This window comes from Hippoglossus stenolepis, chromosome 17 (assembly GCF_022539355.2).
Source record: "Hippoglossus stenolepis isolate QCI-W04-F060 chromosome 17, HSTE1.2, whole genome shotgun sequence".
NCBI classification, from domain to species: Eukaryota; Metazoa; Chordata; class Actinopteri; order Pleuronectiformes; family Pleuronectidae; genus Hippoglossus; species Hippoglossus stenolepis.
Window position 1 is genome coordinate 5650114 of NC_061499.1, and position 18177 is coordinate 5668290.

At 42.5% G+C, this 18177-nt stretch overlaps 1 protein-coding gene across 1 annotated transcript in view; it reads left to right on the forward strand.

Moving 5' to 3' along the window:
• angpt1 (angiopoietin 1) overlaps nucleotides 1–13672 on the forward strand; it is a 49804-nt gene extending 36132 nt beyond the window's left edge. Inside the window, exons 8-9 of the mRNA XM_035183049.2 lie at nucleotides 7802–7932; nucleotides 10813–13672. Of these exons, the coding sequence (XP_035038940.1) occupies nucleotides 7802–7932; nucleotides 10813–10976 (295 nt within the window). The 3' untranslated portion in view covers nucleotides 10977–13672. The remainder of the gene's footprint in view (nucleotides 1–7801; nucleotides 7933–10812) is intronic.
• Nucleotides 13673–18177: the final 4505 nt, after the last annotated feature.

Sequence of the window (18177 nt, forward strand, 5' to 3'; positions counted from 1 at the left end):
TTAAATTAAACATATTCTCTTTGACACACTCACTCGTTCATATTCGCTTCATGATAATCCTGCCTGTGCTTCACACATACTTTCAACGTCCCACTTTTTAACCTTTAGCTTCTTTGGATTAGGCACACAATGATTATTTTTGTAAGCAAAGGGCATCCCCGGCCGTCCCAGGCTGTTTCGGATGCAGGCTCATGCCGTTAAAGAGCCCAATCGACATTCTTATCTCTCTAAATAGATTTGTTCTGGAAAAATAGCTGCGGTATGATAATCACGCATTGCTCCTCTGAAACACCGGCCAGAGCAAACCACATGGCCTGGCCACAAACAAACGCTCGCTGCCACACTCTGCTCTGTCTGCTTTGGCACCTCCCTCCTCTTTGAATGTCAAACAATCGGTGACATGTTTTCTTCAGATTGCATTTATTGCTTTAGAACACAAGAGGTCGTTGGAAGCGACACGACTCGTCTTTGAGTTGGATTTGGATTGTTTTTCTCTCGTCCGTGGTGGTTTACTGGAAAACCGTCCACGTCAGCACGAGTCAGGCGAAGATTTACAAAGACCTCATATGGTGTAGTCAGTCTTCCTCGTGCTCTCTCTCTCTCTCTCTCTCTCTCTCTCTCTCAAACACACACACACACACACACACACACACACACACACACACACACACACACACACACACACACACACACACACACACACAAGCACAGTAAATGCCATTTGAAGTTGAGAGGAGGCCAAAATGTCCTTCCAACAATGTTTTTGTACCAAAATTAGAACTCACAACCATAAAAATAAAAGTGTACACACTCACACACACACACACTCACACACACACAGAATATAAATGTCATGTTTACGCTAAAGCTTCAGAGCTGCCATTCATTTTTATAGTCTTGTAATTCTTGCTGGCTCTGTCCACCATAACAATGCTGTTATGTCAATACATTATTTAAAAGCCGATGATTGATATTTTGAATAATATTTTGAAAACAAGGCGGTGTCTGTTCAGCCTCAGATCCCGTTGGGTTGATGTTTTTATTTAAATTCTAAGAAAAAGAGCAAAGTCTCCAAATTACTTAGTGTTTGGCAATGATGCAGTGGTAGTCACAAAGACAATATGCATGAAGGTATATCTCAGAGATGTTATGGAAGTTATGTGTATGCTCAGTGTCTCAGGAAACCAAATCAATAAACTACAGTTTTCCCCAAATATGATATAAAATCATTACTTTCCTCCGTTAATACCCTTCCACTTTGTGCTTGTCTGTGTCAGAGGCCTTTTCAGGAAGGAAATCCCACTGTTTGTTCCATGAATCATAAGATAAGGTGACAACTGATTACAGCTTGTTAACACAGCTGAGTCCGTGCAGTCTGATGTAAGTGCTCGGAGCTCCAAGGTTTTACCGAAAATTAGATCCATCAGTCTAAAAACAAGAAAGGAATTTGGTCTACAGCTTTATTCCATTATTTACAGTATTATCAATGGAGATCAAAGTTAATCGATTCACTGATTCATATTATTCTTGGTAACACTGTAGTTTTGATAATTGATTAATTGATTGTGTGGTTTTTAAGAATTTATTCCGCAGTGCAGAAGTTGAAATGTAGATGTAAAGCATAACAGCTGGAGCAGATCACAGAGATCTGCACCAATTCAACTACAGTCAAATAAAAGAAATAAAAACTACACTAACGATGTCTTCACGGTGTAAACAGACATCAGAGATGCTGCTTGGACGTGGACATACAAATCCTTTCAGCAGCACTTTGTGGGATAAGTTTGCAAAGTTCCCACCAAAACACAAACTCATCATATTGTGAAATTAGCTTGTCGCCATAATTGCCGGGGTTACTGTTCCCTGCCATCATAGATAATTTGGGTTGCAGAAAAGAAAATAATAAAATCAAATATTATTCAATGACCTGCAAATATTGTTGCAACGTTGAGCATCAGATCAACACATTCAGCTAATCACCCTCATTTATCAAAGATTCTCTGCTTCCAAGCTTTGTGCGAAATATCACTTTAAATAGGAGTGAGTGTGTGTGTGTGTGTGTGTGTGTGTGTGTGTGTGTGTGTGTGTGTGTGTGTGTGTTTGAGGTAGTTTACCCAAAAGCAAAGTAGCAGAGTAACAAACAAAAATACAGAAGAATGAAAAAAGTGAAACAATTCTGAGTTAGAGAAGAAAATTGCATGTTACACAAAATAAATAAAGCAACAATAAAAGCCACAAACTGACCTGAATGCTACACAATGGTGGTTTAGGTAAACATTGTTCAGCAGCTGAGAAAGAAGACACAAGTCAGATTTTCGTACATTTCTCCATGATGATTGTTTAATAAGAATTATTCTTTATTAAATTATTACGTCTCCGTGAAAGTCCCTCCATCAACTTTTATTTTGTTATTCTTTCAACAGAAAACAATCTTTGCTCAGATTCCCTGAGCCTGTTCATGTCCGTGTGCTTCAGTTTTCTACACAAAGAAGAATTTGAAATTTTCATGGAACTATTTCCGAAGCAGCGGAAAGTGTTTCACCGAACGCCTGGGTGCATTTACTGCATTTTAAAATGCTAATGTGTCTGTGAAGATGCAGCGAAGTACCCCGGGCACCTGACACAACATCCACTTCCAACACGTTCTGCAACAGGAACACTCGCTCAGTTGGATATATGCACGGACACAAGTTGAGGTTTTATGGAAGAATTGTTTTGTCCGTTATACTCAAAGTCTACCAGCTGGAACAAAAGACTTTTATGTTTATTTTGAACGAGCCATATTCATATTTATTCAATATCCTTCCTTGTTCACACAGCCAACTCCTTAAATCCGATGATTTCTCCATAGTGTGCGGTAATGGCCCGAGTTCCCCGTGGAATCAGATACATCTAGTTTAGATGTTTTTCATGTGGGGATTTAGGAAAGAAATTGGCAGAGATTTTGGATCCAAAACACGATGACCTCTCTCTCTTTTCCAAGACTCACACTGAGATAATCTCCGATATTTTAAGTTATGTCTGCTTGAACCTCGTCCATGCAAGCGTCAGGTTCCACAGTTTCCAAACACAGAGATAAGGCATCAAAGCTTACACCTAATAAAAAAATCATTTTTGCTTTTAAAGGTTTACCTGTGTTCAAAGTTAAGTTTGTAAAGTTGAGTGTGCGGTCAAATTAAAAAACAACTTCTTATCATAATCATAATAACCAAACATTCCCAACTCAAAGTTCATATAGTGTTTTTTTTCCAGAGCTTTCAACAACATCACAATCTTCATCATGCTGGAGTTTGCTCTGTTGCCGTGGAGAAAGATCTAAACATGATACGGGTGCAATCGGCTACTGAACTCGCAGATCAACAGATCCATCTGCTGATGAGGTCTTGTGATTCAAATGGAAGCCGTGGAAAATGCTAATAAGTGGGAAAATACTTGTATTTTCAAGGTCAAAATAAATTTTCATGCTTATCTTGACATAAACACAACAGATTTCCAGCTGTTAGCAAAGGAAAGTGCTAAGTAAAGTCCTTTCATCTATAGAACTTGGAGATTTCCAATGCAGTGAGATACTCTGACGTTCTTCGACTTTGCCTTCATACCTTTTGATGGAAACCACTGACATGTCTGTAGAAAGCAGTGAGAATGAACAAGTGTTTTGTCAATTCCATACGTGCATCTGTGTCCCAGTGGAGCTACATGACACCCAGTGGCCAGAGAGCAGCCAAGCAGGCCTCAGCCAGCCAGACACCTCTGTGGCCTCGCAGTAGGAAGCGAACCATTGGTCAGGGTGATTAACCTCCTCAATGGGCCAATCAGACGGCAGCTCAGCAGACTAATGACTGCCAGGTGTGGAGAGAGCGAGCCGGACTCTCCCGTTGCCTTCATGAAAGGAGATGAAAGGAAAACGAGTACAAGCTCAGCCCCGAGTGTCAGAGTGTTGAAAGAGCTGCAACCACTTTCATTCCAAGATCTCTCACTCCCTTGTTTCTGGTGTATTCCTGTAAGAATCGCTTGAACTCTGTACAGACGGATAAAAGAGAAACTGCAAACAAGCAACATGTCACTGAACTGGTCCCAGTCCGCTTAACTGTAATCCGACAAATATGTGTGAGCAGAAGCGGACACATGTTGAACAACTTCACGGACTGTGAAGCTTTTCTCTTTCTACTATGAGAGAATTTATCACTCATACCAAGCATAGTGTCCTTTTAACTATATTCACACCAAAGTATCGTCGAACCATTTATGATATGAATATTATGAAGTAATATTGAGCTTATATTGAGGCACAAGCTGTAAGATTTCAAAAGATTAAATCAAACTAATGGGTTTCGCTAACGGTGAGATCCCCTTTGATTCAGAAACACTATTCAGAAGTGTTAAATGTTTTTAATGGCGTTTAATGGCCGTGCTTTTAAGATCGAGTGAGTAATCGAACGTCAATCAGTGTAACCTAGTTTCACTTGGACATGGTCTCAGATAAACACATCCCAGGGATCTAATTCCTCACCTGACCCCTCCTCCCTCCGTCTTTCCCCACGTACACACTTTGCTGCTGTAACACTCCAGAGCATAGACTCATTAAAGTGAAACTGAATCTGGATCAAAGCTTTAAGGTTCATCCAGATTACAGCAAAAAGTAATTTAGTCTTTTGTTTTTATTTGCACAGATTTTGTTGCCGCTCTATTGCAATAATAAAGAGTTGAATGTAATTTGCAAGTTCACATATAAATGAGACCCACCTGAGGTTACTAACTAACTAAGAACTAGTTTACTAGCTAGTTTACTGACTAGTCCTATAAACGTAAATGCTGACCGGTGATGTGCAGACGTCTCGACTCAAAGACATTTGGAAATTTTAACGCAAAACAACAGAATGACAAAATATCACGAGGGGGAAAAAATTGACGTGTTTAACGGTGACGTGCATTGTTGCTACTTTGACTTTTATAAACATGTTAAAAGTTCGCAAACACACCTGCTGGATGTTAGAGGAGTGAGATGACGTGACAGCAACTTCCTTCCCCAGAGGTATCGTTGACTAAAGCCAAATTATTCCCCACACAGCTCAATATTTTGCTTGTTAATGAGCCGCGACCAATCGCATTACCGAGCTGCTCTAACAGGAACAATCAGTTTAGCGTGCATCGCCTGTGGAGTTCCTGACCCGGCGGATCAAACGTATGTCTGATACATTTCATTAACATGACTTTTGGGACGTCTTCACTCTGTCTTTTTCTCTTTCATTCGAAGAAGTTCTCAGGGAAAATCATCTTCCTCCTGACTTCAATACTTGGCCCATGTTCGGATAACCCCACTTATCATCGAAGAGGCTGTAATGCACTCTGACGGGAATAAAAAAAAGAAAAGCGCAGATGTCAGTTTATTTGGGGGGATGGACGGTGGAGCAAATAGGCGGCTGAACATACCGTTCAAGCGGCCTGTCGGAGTGTCATGCTGAGAATCCCCCGTGCTGATGTGCCCTGGCGATTCGTCAGCACAGCAGTGATCTTAAGAGCTTTGGGAGAACGGAGAGTAAACAGGCAGCGAGGTCTGGTCTTTATCAGCGCCGGAGCAGACCTCATCTTTTGACGTCGCATGTTTTATTCCTCCGAATCGTGGAATTAGCTGATAGAAGTCATGCTACCCGTAAGTGAGTTCACTCTCATCTGCGAAGCATCTCCACAGACGTCTGTACTTGTGCGTGTGCATGTGTCACAGATGACCTACTGTTCGCAGGAACCTGTGTGCACACAAGCGCTTATAATGATATACTCACAGGTCCTTATCCAAACCTGACATGTCCACTGGTCACTTGCTGCCACTGATTAGACACATGACTCACCGGCACAACGTAGGATTACACATGCGTGTTTAGTGGCTCGGTGAATTCTCCACTGAAACCCCCGGCAGTCCCAAATTTTCAGTCTGCTGGTTAAATCCCCCATTTACACAGCTGTCCAAATACAGGAGTCTCTCACGTTAAATGAGTGTTTCCTGAGGAGTCTGCTGTCTCTTCCTTTGAGATGTTCAACCTGATGGCTCACGGCTCCACGCCTCACAGAGCGTGGAGGCTGGACGAGCATATGGAATGTTTGAAATCATCTGAAACACCAAATACAGTTTTTTATTTGTTCACTTTCTCATCGGAGAAGCCAAACTGGGTGCAGGGTTCACTACACGCCCCTGCTCCCCTGTTGTTGAGAAACGAACTCAAGGAAATTACTTTCTTTGAGAATGAGCTGTATTTAATAAGAAAGACCTCGTTGGCGCGGCGCTGCACTTCTGCGCTTTGGATGTGCGAGCCCTTCTTTTGGGACAAAGTAAAGCAGAGCGAGCGTGAGAGAAGACAAAAGGAGAGACAGAGCGACCATATGCCGTGGCAGGACAAGGGAAGGCGTGTCCTGCTGGTAACTATAGAGCTGTCAGTGGGATGTTGTCAGATCTGCAGGCAGCAGAGTTCACAGTGGGACACACACTAGAGAAACATGCCTCCTGGGTCCAGATTCATTTGCAGAGTGTGTGAAGGAATTCAGTTTGGGAGTGACACCTCGTTATCAGGGATGTTTTAATAATTTACACATTTTGCAGACATTTACATGAAATTGATAATTAACACATGATCCTTCTCAGCAGCGGTCTGTCTGTATATCTATCTATCTATCTATCTATCTATCTATCTGTCTGTCTATCTATCCTCGCTCTCTATCTATCTATCTATCTATCTATCTATCTATCTATCTATCTAATATATCTGTCTGTCTGTCTGTCTCTGTCTGTCTGTCTGTCTTTATCTATCTATCTATCTATCTATCTATCTATCTATCTATCTATCTATCTATCTATCTATCTATCTATCTCTCTGCTCTATCTATCTATCTATCTATCTATCTGTCTATCTATCTATCTATCTATCTATCTATCTATCTATCTATCTATCTATCTATCTATCTATCTATCTATCTATCTGTCTATCTATCTATCTGTCTATCTATCTATCTATCTATCTATTTATCTCTCTCTCTCTATCTATCTATCTATCTATCTCTCTCCTATCTATCTGTCTATCTATCTATCTATCTGCCTATCTATCTGTATAAACTCTACAGTAACAGATTCCTAACATATGTTTTGAATATAAAATTGACTGTGACATTGAAATGATTTACGCTCTGGCAGCAGAAATTGCAGTCGTGTGAAAGGTTTTCATGACAGAAATGTTGCATCATGAGCGGAGGAGGAACGTTACATTCTCTGCACTTAAAGACACGAGGAGGAGACGAGGAGAAATATCACAAAAAGCAAAGAGCCACAGCGAGCACACGCCGAACCTCCGCAGCCACGCACAGACGATGGCTTCCACAGGCTGCTTATTGCTCTTTTTACTGTGCCGAGCTGCTTTATGTTGGTATTAAATGATTTAGTCTGTTGTCATTGTGTAAATTAACATTCTGTGGCGCTGCAGATGGAAATGTGATTCCCAGACATTCCTCACGCTACGTGCTCTTTCCCTCTCTCTCTCTCTTCCATCAGTAACTCTTCCATAGGCCCGCTCTCTCTTTTCTTTATTTTATCATCTCTCCACCCGGTTAATGTTGTTCCAGGTGTTCTACATGTACTCAATCACAACAAAAAATAAATATCTCCCAGGAGACGTTCCTCGCTCCGTGTTATGTCTTCTCGCTCTTTATTGCTCGCCCCGCCGTTCTCCTCCTCCCTCTCACCACCACCTCTCCTCCCCCCCTGATGTGTTTTCATGTCCTGACTCCGCTCCTCTCCTTCCTCCCGGTTGTCTCTCAGGCTGTTCCTGAAAAGCCACAGTGGGACCGCGGGCCGACAGAGCAGTCTGGTGATCCACGGAGCAGACTTCAGCACCAAGGACATGGACAATGACAACTGCCTGTGCAAGTGCGCCCTCATGCTCACTGGAGGTAAGTGGAGCAGCAGGGCTAATCACACATTCATGGCCCAGCAGAAGACATGTTCCTGCTAATTGTTTTACAGCCTCTGTGTTGATTTGCTGCCGTAGCCTCTAATTTTATCATTTAAAAACTAAAGGGTGAAACATCATGATTGACAGCTGAGACTGACTCATGATTGGACGTGTATAACCGTGCGTCCATCCCCCCCGATCGCGACTACGCAGAGTCTGGCTCCAGATAACATTCTCCGCCTCAAGATGGCAGCGTTCTTATCCAGGATATTTTGGCTTCATTTCTATATAGCTGGAGGAAGTGGAGACACGTCGTCCATCTTAATATACAGTCTACGAATTATACAATCGATTCGTTTTTACGTTTCTCAGCCCTTCTAACTTATTTTTAACAATCTCGCCACCTCCCCAGATCTCAGCAGTAATTTTATACAATTTTATACAGTTTAAACAAGAAAAGGCTCCAAATTGTAATAAATTGTAATTTGTCTCAATACAAAATCTTTCATAAGAAAACGACAATGACGTAAAACCATTTAATCTGCGTGTCCAAAAGCAGTTTTTCTCAGATTGGTTTAATGAGCGACTCCAGTGTTCGCTGCCCAGTCATTACTTCAGGTCATTATGATCATAACCAGTGGGGCTAACGTGACCACTTACACATCTATCTGCACCTATTAGGCCGCACTCTGCATCTCCATCCGCAGTTGCACTGTGAAACGAGCACATTATGAAAGATCCCTGGGCGCGGCACCAAGTGTCAGAGCGATTTAAACCGACCCTGCTTCTCCTGCTGTGTAAGTGGAACCCGGTGACCCTCGCTGTCACCTCGTGGCAGCTCGACCGCTGCGGAGTCCTGACCTGGTACAAATCAAGCTTTTTCTGAAAAGCAGATTTAGGATCAGCGTTACCTCTGAGGTCATCGCGAACACACTGGGTTAAAGGGAACTGGCATCTGATCACTGATCAACACCCCTGTTCCGCTTGATTCATTCCCTGCCTGCAGCCAGCCACAGAGGAGAAGCATGACAGCATGTAGCCTGAGTCGAGGCTGGGCCGAACCCAGCGCCACGATAGCTATTGTACACACAGTTTATCATTTGATTTATATCCTGCATTTATAAGAGCAGGGCTGACTTTAAATGATGTAAGTGTCTCAGAAATGCAGGAGGGAAATACCTCTACACTACATTTATGAGGACAAGCCCAGCATGCTGCGTTACAGGAGGAGGATATCATGTGGACACACATATATGATGTATATATTTCCTCAGCACCAGGACATACAGTAGGAATAAAGCACTGACTGTAGGAGGGAGGTATGGAGGGAGGTATGGAGGGAGGGAGGGAGGGAGAGGAGGGGTCCCTTTATCTTTTCTCCTTCTTTTGAAAGAAGACAGTACAAGACAGTAAAAAACCTCTGTCCTGGAAACAGGGAGGACACCGATCATAAATTCTGAAGGATTGCTGCCGTGCACAATGAATGTTTATGCGTGTGAAGGCATTTGTGTGGTCTGTGCTTTATCAACAAGCAGAGGATGGCAAGCAAGGGCCAACTCACTGTTTTTCTGCTTTATGGCCGTGCTGTTTCGTTTTTGAATTCATATGCAGTTCTGGAGCTGTAATGATGTGTTTCCTTGCTGGGCTCTTTTGTTTGTGAATGTACGTTTTATGATGACACAGCGTTTTATTTATTTATATCCGTGGGATTCATGCCAGCAACAAGGCTTCATGCAGCACGTGGGCCCTGATCACTGACAGGTCACGCTGTGCTAAATGTCACGTCCACAGTGGTATTCAGGTCTGTCAGAGGGAGGAGAAGCTCCGAGTGACTGACACATGCCATAGCTCACATTCTGTGTGTTCTATATCTGACTGTATCAGCGAGGGGTGCTTAAAAAAAACTTTAACAGTTTAATAGGAGGCAATAGATTTAATATCCAAGTGTCTGGGTCATTTGAAATATAATTGAGTGTCTCTACACCTATTTTTCAACTCTCGAGCATCTTAACGATTTAAACCTTGATGATCTAAGGCAGCTGGTAGAAGAGAGAGAGTCAACTGAAGCTGTAAAATTTCAATGTCAGGATAATTAGATCTGGACATCTTGTGGGTCAGATGCTTTCACAACAACAGGAAAATTTCCCGGAAACATTCAGGCGAGGGGGTGCCTGTAGAGCAACAGGATGTAGAACATGAAGTGAACATTTCACTGAGGAAAACACAATGTTTGTCGGCTGTTATCCCCCAAAATCGTTCTAATCGTGTCTTTTCCAAATTGACATTTTCATCTTCTACGTGTATGTCACCTTGTATTCATCCTGCGATATTTGTTTTCTTCCAGTCTGTCGCATTTTTAAAGCAACTTATGAATCTAAAATCGACGCGGAGCCAATTTGTGAGCAAATCCAAGCGTATCTACCTTCTCTCTAAATAACCGATGTAGTTCTGAATCCTGAAATGTGCCGACTTGGGAATCCCAAAAACTTTCCAGAGCCATTTGCTGCCCTGATCTCCCACTGCACTTCGCTTGAAATAGAAAGAGGTGCGGGACGTGTTCAGCAACAGGTACTGGCATGCCAGTGAACCCTGTGACAGTAACACATTGAGCAGATAGCAGTGCAGTGGTGTCTGACACGCTGCCACGTCCCGGTGGGAGAGGCAGGTGGAAACTTTCAACCTCGTCCAAGGACAGGATTTACAATGGAGGTGACTTTATCAACACCTCGACAGATCAGGAATCCTCACCCAAAGGCTTGTTTGTTCTGTTATCAGGCGTCAGTGCTTTGCAGGCTAGGACACAAGAGCTCAGTTCAATCCTAAAACATCTCATTAATCTGTATTCAGTGTTTAATGTAATGCTGTGTTCTGTCCTCAGGTTGGTGGTTCGACGCCTGCGGCCCGTCCAACCTCAACGGCATGTACTTCACCCAAGGACAACACATAGGGAAGCTGAACGGTATCAAGTGGCACTACTTCAAGGGCCCCAGCTACTCGCTACGAGCCACGGCCATGATGATCCGCCCACTGGACTTCTCGTAGTCTTTTGAACTCGTGAACTTTTAACGTAGAACATTAAAGGGACGCTTCCTATTTTATCCTCTTGTCTCATCTCATTTCGCCCGGCCATGGGAGTCACCCTATAAATCTTATATTCAACTGGTCCTCCCCCAGAGCAGCTGCTGTTGCTGTGCTACTGTTGCCTCGTAACCTTTCCCCTCGTTGAGCTGCCACGAGGAGGAAAGAGTGACATGGGATTCGCCCGAACTGATTTCTCCTCCGACACAGATTCACACACTTGAGAGGGACAAACGTTTTGAAGCGTGTTAACTCAAACCCGGGATTCGTGCACATTTTGAGCACAGTTCATATTCAGCTCAAAACTGGAGGTCAAACCACGATTCCTCCGTTTTCCTGGGGAAGCTTTGTCGTAACAATGCGGAGAACTGGACTCTTCTGAATGGAAAGCAGCTAAATCAGAGCAGACTCTGAAAACTGCAGGACAGAACATTTCTAAAAACACTTTAAAGAGACTAATAACAGACGTTGCTTTTTTTTTATTAAAGTGTTAATCACAGAAAACAGCCCATAAATGTTGTGACTGTGTTATGTTGTATTATTTTTGTTATTCCAATTCTCCACAGTATCCAACGTGAGTTCAAATTGTCTTTTGTCCTGTGCAGTACGCTGAACTGCTTATTTGCATCACGTATGAAACACGCGCTCGTTTTTTTTAAAGCAACACTATGTAACTTTTTTCTGAACAGCGCCCTCTGCAGGCTGTCACTTTTTCAACAGACAAGCAAGAACAAGTTTTAACGTTGCTCTGCTCGTCTGTGGTGCCTCCTCCGCTGATGCTAACACGTGCAGATTTGTCGTATCTTTGAATGTTAAGATTGTTGCCTGGTACAAACAGCCTAATATCTTTGTTCGTTACTTTGCCGTGTACGTTGTAGAACTCAAAAAACGTCCACATGTCTCTTCTCAGATGCATCTGTGTCGTCATTTCTGTCCCAAAAAACGCAACATACCAGCTCACTTTATAGATACGTCAAGTGGGCAGGCGATCGGTCGAGCTGACAGTGAGTGCCCTCTGCTGGATCATGTGGTAAACTACTTCAGATGGTTTCTTCTATTTGGTATATTTACAATTTCAACTGAACATTAGAATCTCCATGTCTGAACGATTCAGGGGTTTTCATGTTGAGATAAAAACAGTATTAATGTGTCGTCCCACTCGCTGAACTAAAAACATGAGTGAACGTTGGATATTACCCATAATCCCCGACTTCCTGATCCAGAAGATTAACAAATAAACTAAACTCTGTTTAGAATTCTTCGTATTTAGCAGTTATTTTAGTTTCCTTGCTGAATATTTGGAGATAAACGATGGTTTAAAAATGATCTTGTGTCTTTTCAACTGATCTGCAGTTACTCAACATTACTCTTCAACTTGCTGGAGCTGATTTTGACAGTTGAAGCTGCGACTATCAGTCAGTTCCACACTTCTCACAGGAGATCGTATCCACTACATAGAACAAGAACAAACATTCATGGTGAGAAGTAGGAATTAAATGGGAATGATTTAATCCTTTCTCTTTATTCCAAGTTAGTGTCCGATCAAACTAAGTCTGAAGCTTCTATTTGAAGGTAAGAAAGTTGCATGGTGTTGCTCTAAAGTGACCTTGAGATCCAAGTGATGATGTGCCGTTGGTAACAGTTACAGCATGAGGGTCACTCGCTGGGTTTGCTGGCAGTCACACACTTGCCGTCTCGACGGACCGTGATTATTTTTAGAGCTCGCGATGTGAGGTTATTATTGGATTAGAATCTGGACCCGGATCAATTTGCTTTTGTTATTGGCCGAGAAACATTTCGAACCTGCCAAGGATCAGACTGCGTGATCACCTTACCTCTGCTGAGTAGGAAAAACAAGGACATTAATTCAGATGAATTTTATTAGTGACATCTAACAACCACAACTGTGGGCGTCAGGGGAAGAAAAACATTTGCAAGTGATGCATATTTTCAAAACTCTACAGATATGAGGTATGATGATATAATCACAACAATGCTTATATTAAGCTGGTGTCACACACACACACACACACACACTTCATCCTCTCACTTCTGACCACAACACAAAGACCAGAGCATTGAGACAAGATGCATTCAAAGTATTTCTCACAGACATGTTACATTACACAGCGTCGTCCTCGAGCCAGTTTCTGTGTCTCATCAATGCAGCTTGTAAAAAAGAAAGAGGAGCTGGAGTTGGATATGAACCACAAAATTAATGATCCCACCAAGTGATCCGTGTGAACACACACTGCATTTCATAACTTGCAGCTTATAACAACACTTTCTACTGTGGAGTATTTACTGAAGGTATATGTGGCAAGAAGATAAAGTGTATCTGGAACTTGTATAACTGCAATTGACATGTTTATTAGCATACTATAATTTAACATGTGTGTATGTAAATCAGCTTTCCCGAGGAAAGCTCTTCTTTTTATTTCTCTGTTTTTACTCTGCCAGAAGTACAAATGGTGTTTTGAAGTTGAGCATAAAACACAATGGTTAAGATAATAACCCTGGAGAAATGTGCCTTTGATAACTCTGCTTTTACCTCATTAAATTCTAGATTTGCAGATTTATTTAAACATCCTTTGTAACATGTGGTCAGTGTTGTGTTGCTAGATTAAATAAAAGAGCATGTGATGCACTAATGTTTTCAATCTGGGTTCAGGCTGCACTTTTTCAGCCAAATTGATGTGATGATAGACGCGGGTTTCGAGTCGGGGCTCCAAGACTTTGGCCCCTTGTCACATCTCTCTTTTACTCCGACATTCTCTAGCTTCAAAACGTCTCTTTATTTAAATGATAATATCTTCAACGTCAGTTTAAATCTTCCTGTGTAAATGCTGCACTTCACTGCGCGTAATGAAAAGCAAGATTATTGGCACAGAAAGACACGAGATAAATCTCATAGATAGAGAGACGAGCGCTCTTCCGCCTTTTTTTCGAGACCGAACCAGATGGTGCAGAGATTAGACCTCCCTCTCTGCCAGTCGCTGGAGTGGCCATTGTCTCGAGTGGTGGTTCGCTTTGCTCGCTCGCCCGCCGGAATGACAGATTGCCAAAGTGTCAAACGATGCTGTCGGGACCTGTAGTGTCTCCTCATAGTTGACATTCCTGGGGCCTAATCAGAGGTTAAACAAATTACTGCAGCCCGCAAACCGCTGTGTGTCCTTCAGCGCCTGCACTGACCCGACACCCTCGCTGGAATGTGTTCTATACAGAGTCTGAGGCAGCCGAGGGTGAAGTGGGTCTGCACAAGCTGGCAAACACCTATGTGGGTCTTAAGCTTTGTCCTTTGTTGGTGTCGGGACAGGAGGCACTGAGAACCACTTCCAACCCGGCGAGGAGGGGGAGCGTTTTGTCTCCGGCGGACATTGGCGATGTCAAGCAAAGTGTCGTTTCACTTCACATCTCGACAGACGCACGTACGCAGCCACACCACCGACTCCTCGTATCCCACAAAAAATGGTTCTGCTAAAAATGGTCCCTTTCCTGTTAACCTAGCGAGGGCCGAGGGCCGCCGGTGGGACCCCCCGATGGGAGGTGGGGGCCCGAGCCGCACGCAAGACGGACAGCGTTGGACCTCAACCAAATCAGATAGGACAGAATACAGTACTTGAAGTATGAACACTCAGGGCCCGTGAATCCCCTGAAGAGACCACCTGCTCACATGGAAATGAATAAAATAATTGAGGAGACAAAGAGAAAGGAAGTCAAAGTAAAAATAGAACATCTGTCTCTACATCAGATTTAATCACCGAGTTTCCTGAGAATGTGCACTTGTTTGAGTTGCACAAGCAAAAACAATCATTATTTGATATTTGAGATTATTGGGGGGGGGTGAGGTGAAACGTTGTGCAGCGACAGTGGAAGGATCTGTGGTGAACCCGAGTTTAACACCGCAGGGCAGAGAAGAGGAGGATGGAAATCAGGAGAGTCTAGATTGATGGAGGGATTTCAGCAGCAAACGATGTCATCTTAGTTTTTTTGATATGTTTGACAAGTGAATTTAACAACAACTTTCACACTTTTACTTCATCAAAGGTGTGAAAATGCAGTTGTGCAGTTGCATTATCGTTCATGCGCAGAAAAAAACATGAAAAAACTGTACGTGTTTGTTTCAAATAATGAAAGGAGGGAGATTTTATTTTGAGAACAAAGCTGAAATGTTGAGATTAAGCTTTATCTTGAATTTTATCTTTCTCCTTGACTTGCAAAATGTAAAAAAATCGTGATTGTATGATTTAGTTCTTGACATTTTGTCTTTTTACGCAAAGTCAAACAAATATTTCTTTCTCTTCAGGTTTCTTTCCTCATGCCCTGTCCCTATACTCTTATGTAATAAAGGGGACATGGGTACAGTGTCTGTAAAAATACTAGCTTGCAGCTTGCGGTGCTTTCCAGGTTTTACAATAACAACAGCTGCTGCTGCGTGAACAGACGCATAAAAGGAATCAGTGAACTCTTCAGGGTTGTTGGACAAATGTCTTGGTTTTGGTTTCTGCGGAGCAGAAATGTCCGGTCCACTGAACCACACTCTTCCGTTTAGGTTTGAATCCGGATGTGTGCAGGTTACGTAAATCTCCCTGAACAGTCAACCAAAGCTCCCCGGTGGTTTTCTACATCTACACCACCTTTGCAATAGTTCATTCATACTGGCCCCACACAGGAATTGCCTTTGTTTAAAAGTAACGTGTGAATTTGATTGACTGCAGCAAACTGCCTCAAGTTAAAGATACAGTCTCTGAAATGTCTTATGGTCCCTGTAGAATTATTAAGATTTGGGTTTAGACCTTTAAAAAATCCTGTATCTTCAAATTATGAACTTTCAAAATGTACAAGTGTACTGATTTCTAATTTCTTAAGACTCTCTATTATCTTAACTTTTGTAATAAGAACAGTTGCCGTTGATTATCAAATTAACAGATATTGTGTCCAACTGTGAAAAGAAAAGTGCAAAGATTATTTAACTTGCCGATTTTGGATTGAACAAAGCTGGTTCTGAGCAGGACGTCCGGTGTTTTGGCAAAATAAATGGAGTAGAATAAGAATGTAAACGTGAGTTGAGGTGAGGGAGTCCCTCATCTAGAAAAGCTCAAAAGGAGCTGGATATGATGGATGGTCTGTGGGAGTGGGATCGACACCTGGTGTACACAGAGGGTGTGAAGCAGGGACAGGCTGCAGGCCTCAGCAGGATGAGGTTCAGGTCCATGGATTATATCTACGAACTCAAATATACCAGCTCTTGATGCCTTTCAGATTTTAGTAAAAGCTGACATGGATCTCAGCGGAAACTATAAATCATGTTAAAACATATTCAAAGTTAAAGCATTTGCTTGTTTAGTTTAATTCAGAAAGTGTGATATGTAAGAAACAGCGAATGAATGAATGAATGAATGAATGCACGGGTTCTGTTTTAGACTTTTCATTCCAGAGAGCTCTGTATAACAGTAACAAGTGAGAGGTGTGTGGCCTCTAACTGCTGGTGAGGCTGCTGTGGTCGGAGGTAATGAAGTGTGATTTCTGACTGACGCGATAGAAGCCAAAAGAAACATCTTTTATAAAGATCTCTGGTGGCAAGAGCATAGAACAAACAGCCGATATGTTACAACAACACATTGTCTCAGAGCTTGATACGAAATACAGAAGATCCAGCAGAACTCTATCAAAAATCCATGAACATCTATAAAATAATAAGAACAGAACTGCTGATGATCCCAACTTCAGACAGATTTTTGTTCAGTTCACTCGACAGAACTTGTCGACTTGTTGTCGGGTGTCTTGCAGTCGTTGAGAGTTAATACGACATGAAGACAGGGGGTCACACACTTTACAGTCTTTCATCAGGAGAAAACTACTACACCGTCCTGGGCTCTGATTGGCTGTAGTTGTCACCGATTCATTTAGTGTGCGGAAATCTAGTCGGAGGAGACAACACGCCAACGTCTTTAAAGAGTTCACATGTAACGATTGGTAACTGCCGAACAAACGCTGTTCGCTCTGATCTGCAGCTTTCGTCTGCGACTTCCAAAATTTGTCATCAAGTGGAAAATTGGGCTACAAATTGTGTTGTACTAATCATCAGCTATCTATCTAATAATGGTATATCTCAAAGAAAGGAAGAACATAGTTGTACTTATGACAATTCAAAACTAAAATATTGGACAACCTTTGCTCCATAAGTTCTATGTTTGCTAGTCGAGCACAGATCCAGTACAGTTTGTTAGCATGACAGCTAGCTACGCAGTTTGCCAATATTTCACATTGTGTGACCGAATCAGCACAGCAAAATACATAACAAATGGAATCACACAATATACAGACCCTTTTTAAACAAATACCTGCTGATACCTGCTCACCAGCGTTTATCAGTGACAGACGTAAAACACTTTGCCACTTGAAGATCTCCTGTTTTATCTCCTGTCATGTTCCTTCCTCTTCTGCCTCCGTCTTCTTCCACATGTCATGAATCCTTTTTCAACATAAATCCAGACCCGGGCCCTGCAGCCTCTGGATGAGTCTGTCTGGCTGCAGCGATGCAGTCTGTCATCCTGTCGCTGCCTCTGCAGGGGACCAGGTTTCCTCTCCGGCCCTCGATGACCCCGAGCCGGCTTTAATTTACTGTCTTTCCCGATCTTTATTCATCGGGGCCAAGTGGCACAGCCGAACAATAACACAAAGCCGCTCTCTCCGAAAAGGAAGTATTAGTGGATTACAGGGCCGTTTACATTTCCTGGGCCAGAACAGATTTGTGCGACTGGCTTCCGTGTTGAGGTCAGCATCAGGGAAACGACAATAATATCCTGCCACAGATGTATGAAAAGTTCAGAGCAGTTATTTCAGACGATTCGTCAACAGTGATGTGTTTGACAGTAGCTGTTGTTATTGTTGAATTGTCTGGAAAGAAAATTACATTGAAGTACATTGGATCCTGGTTACACCTGTTTTATTTGCTCATTTGACTGTTTGTGTAAATAAACTTGGATCGTATTTACTCGTCCTGAACGTCACATTCAAGGAATCTTGATCTCCTCATTGCAACAACATCCCGAGCATAAACAAGAAGATCACCCCGAAGCATAACACGAATCAGCGGCTAACACGTAGGTCACAGAAACAGCTTGAGAGGTCCTCGCACATGCATTCCTGCACAATTAATGCA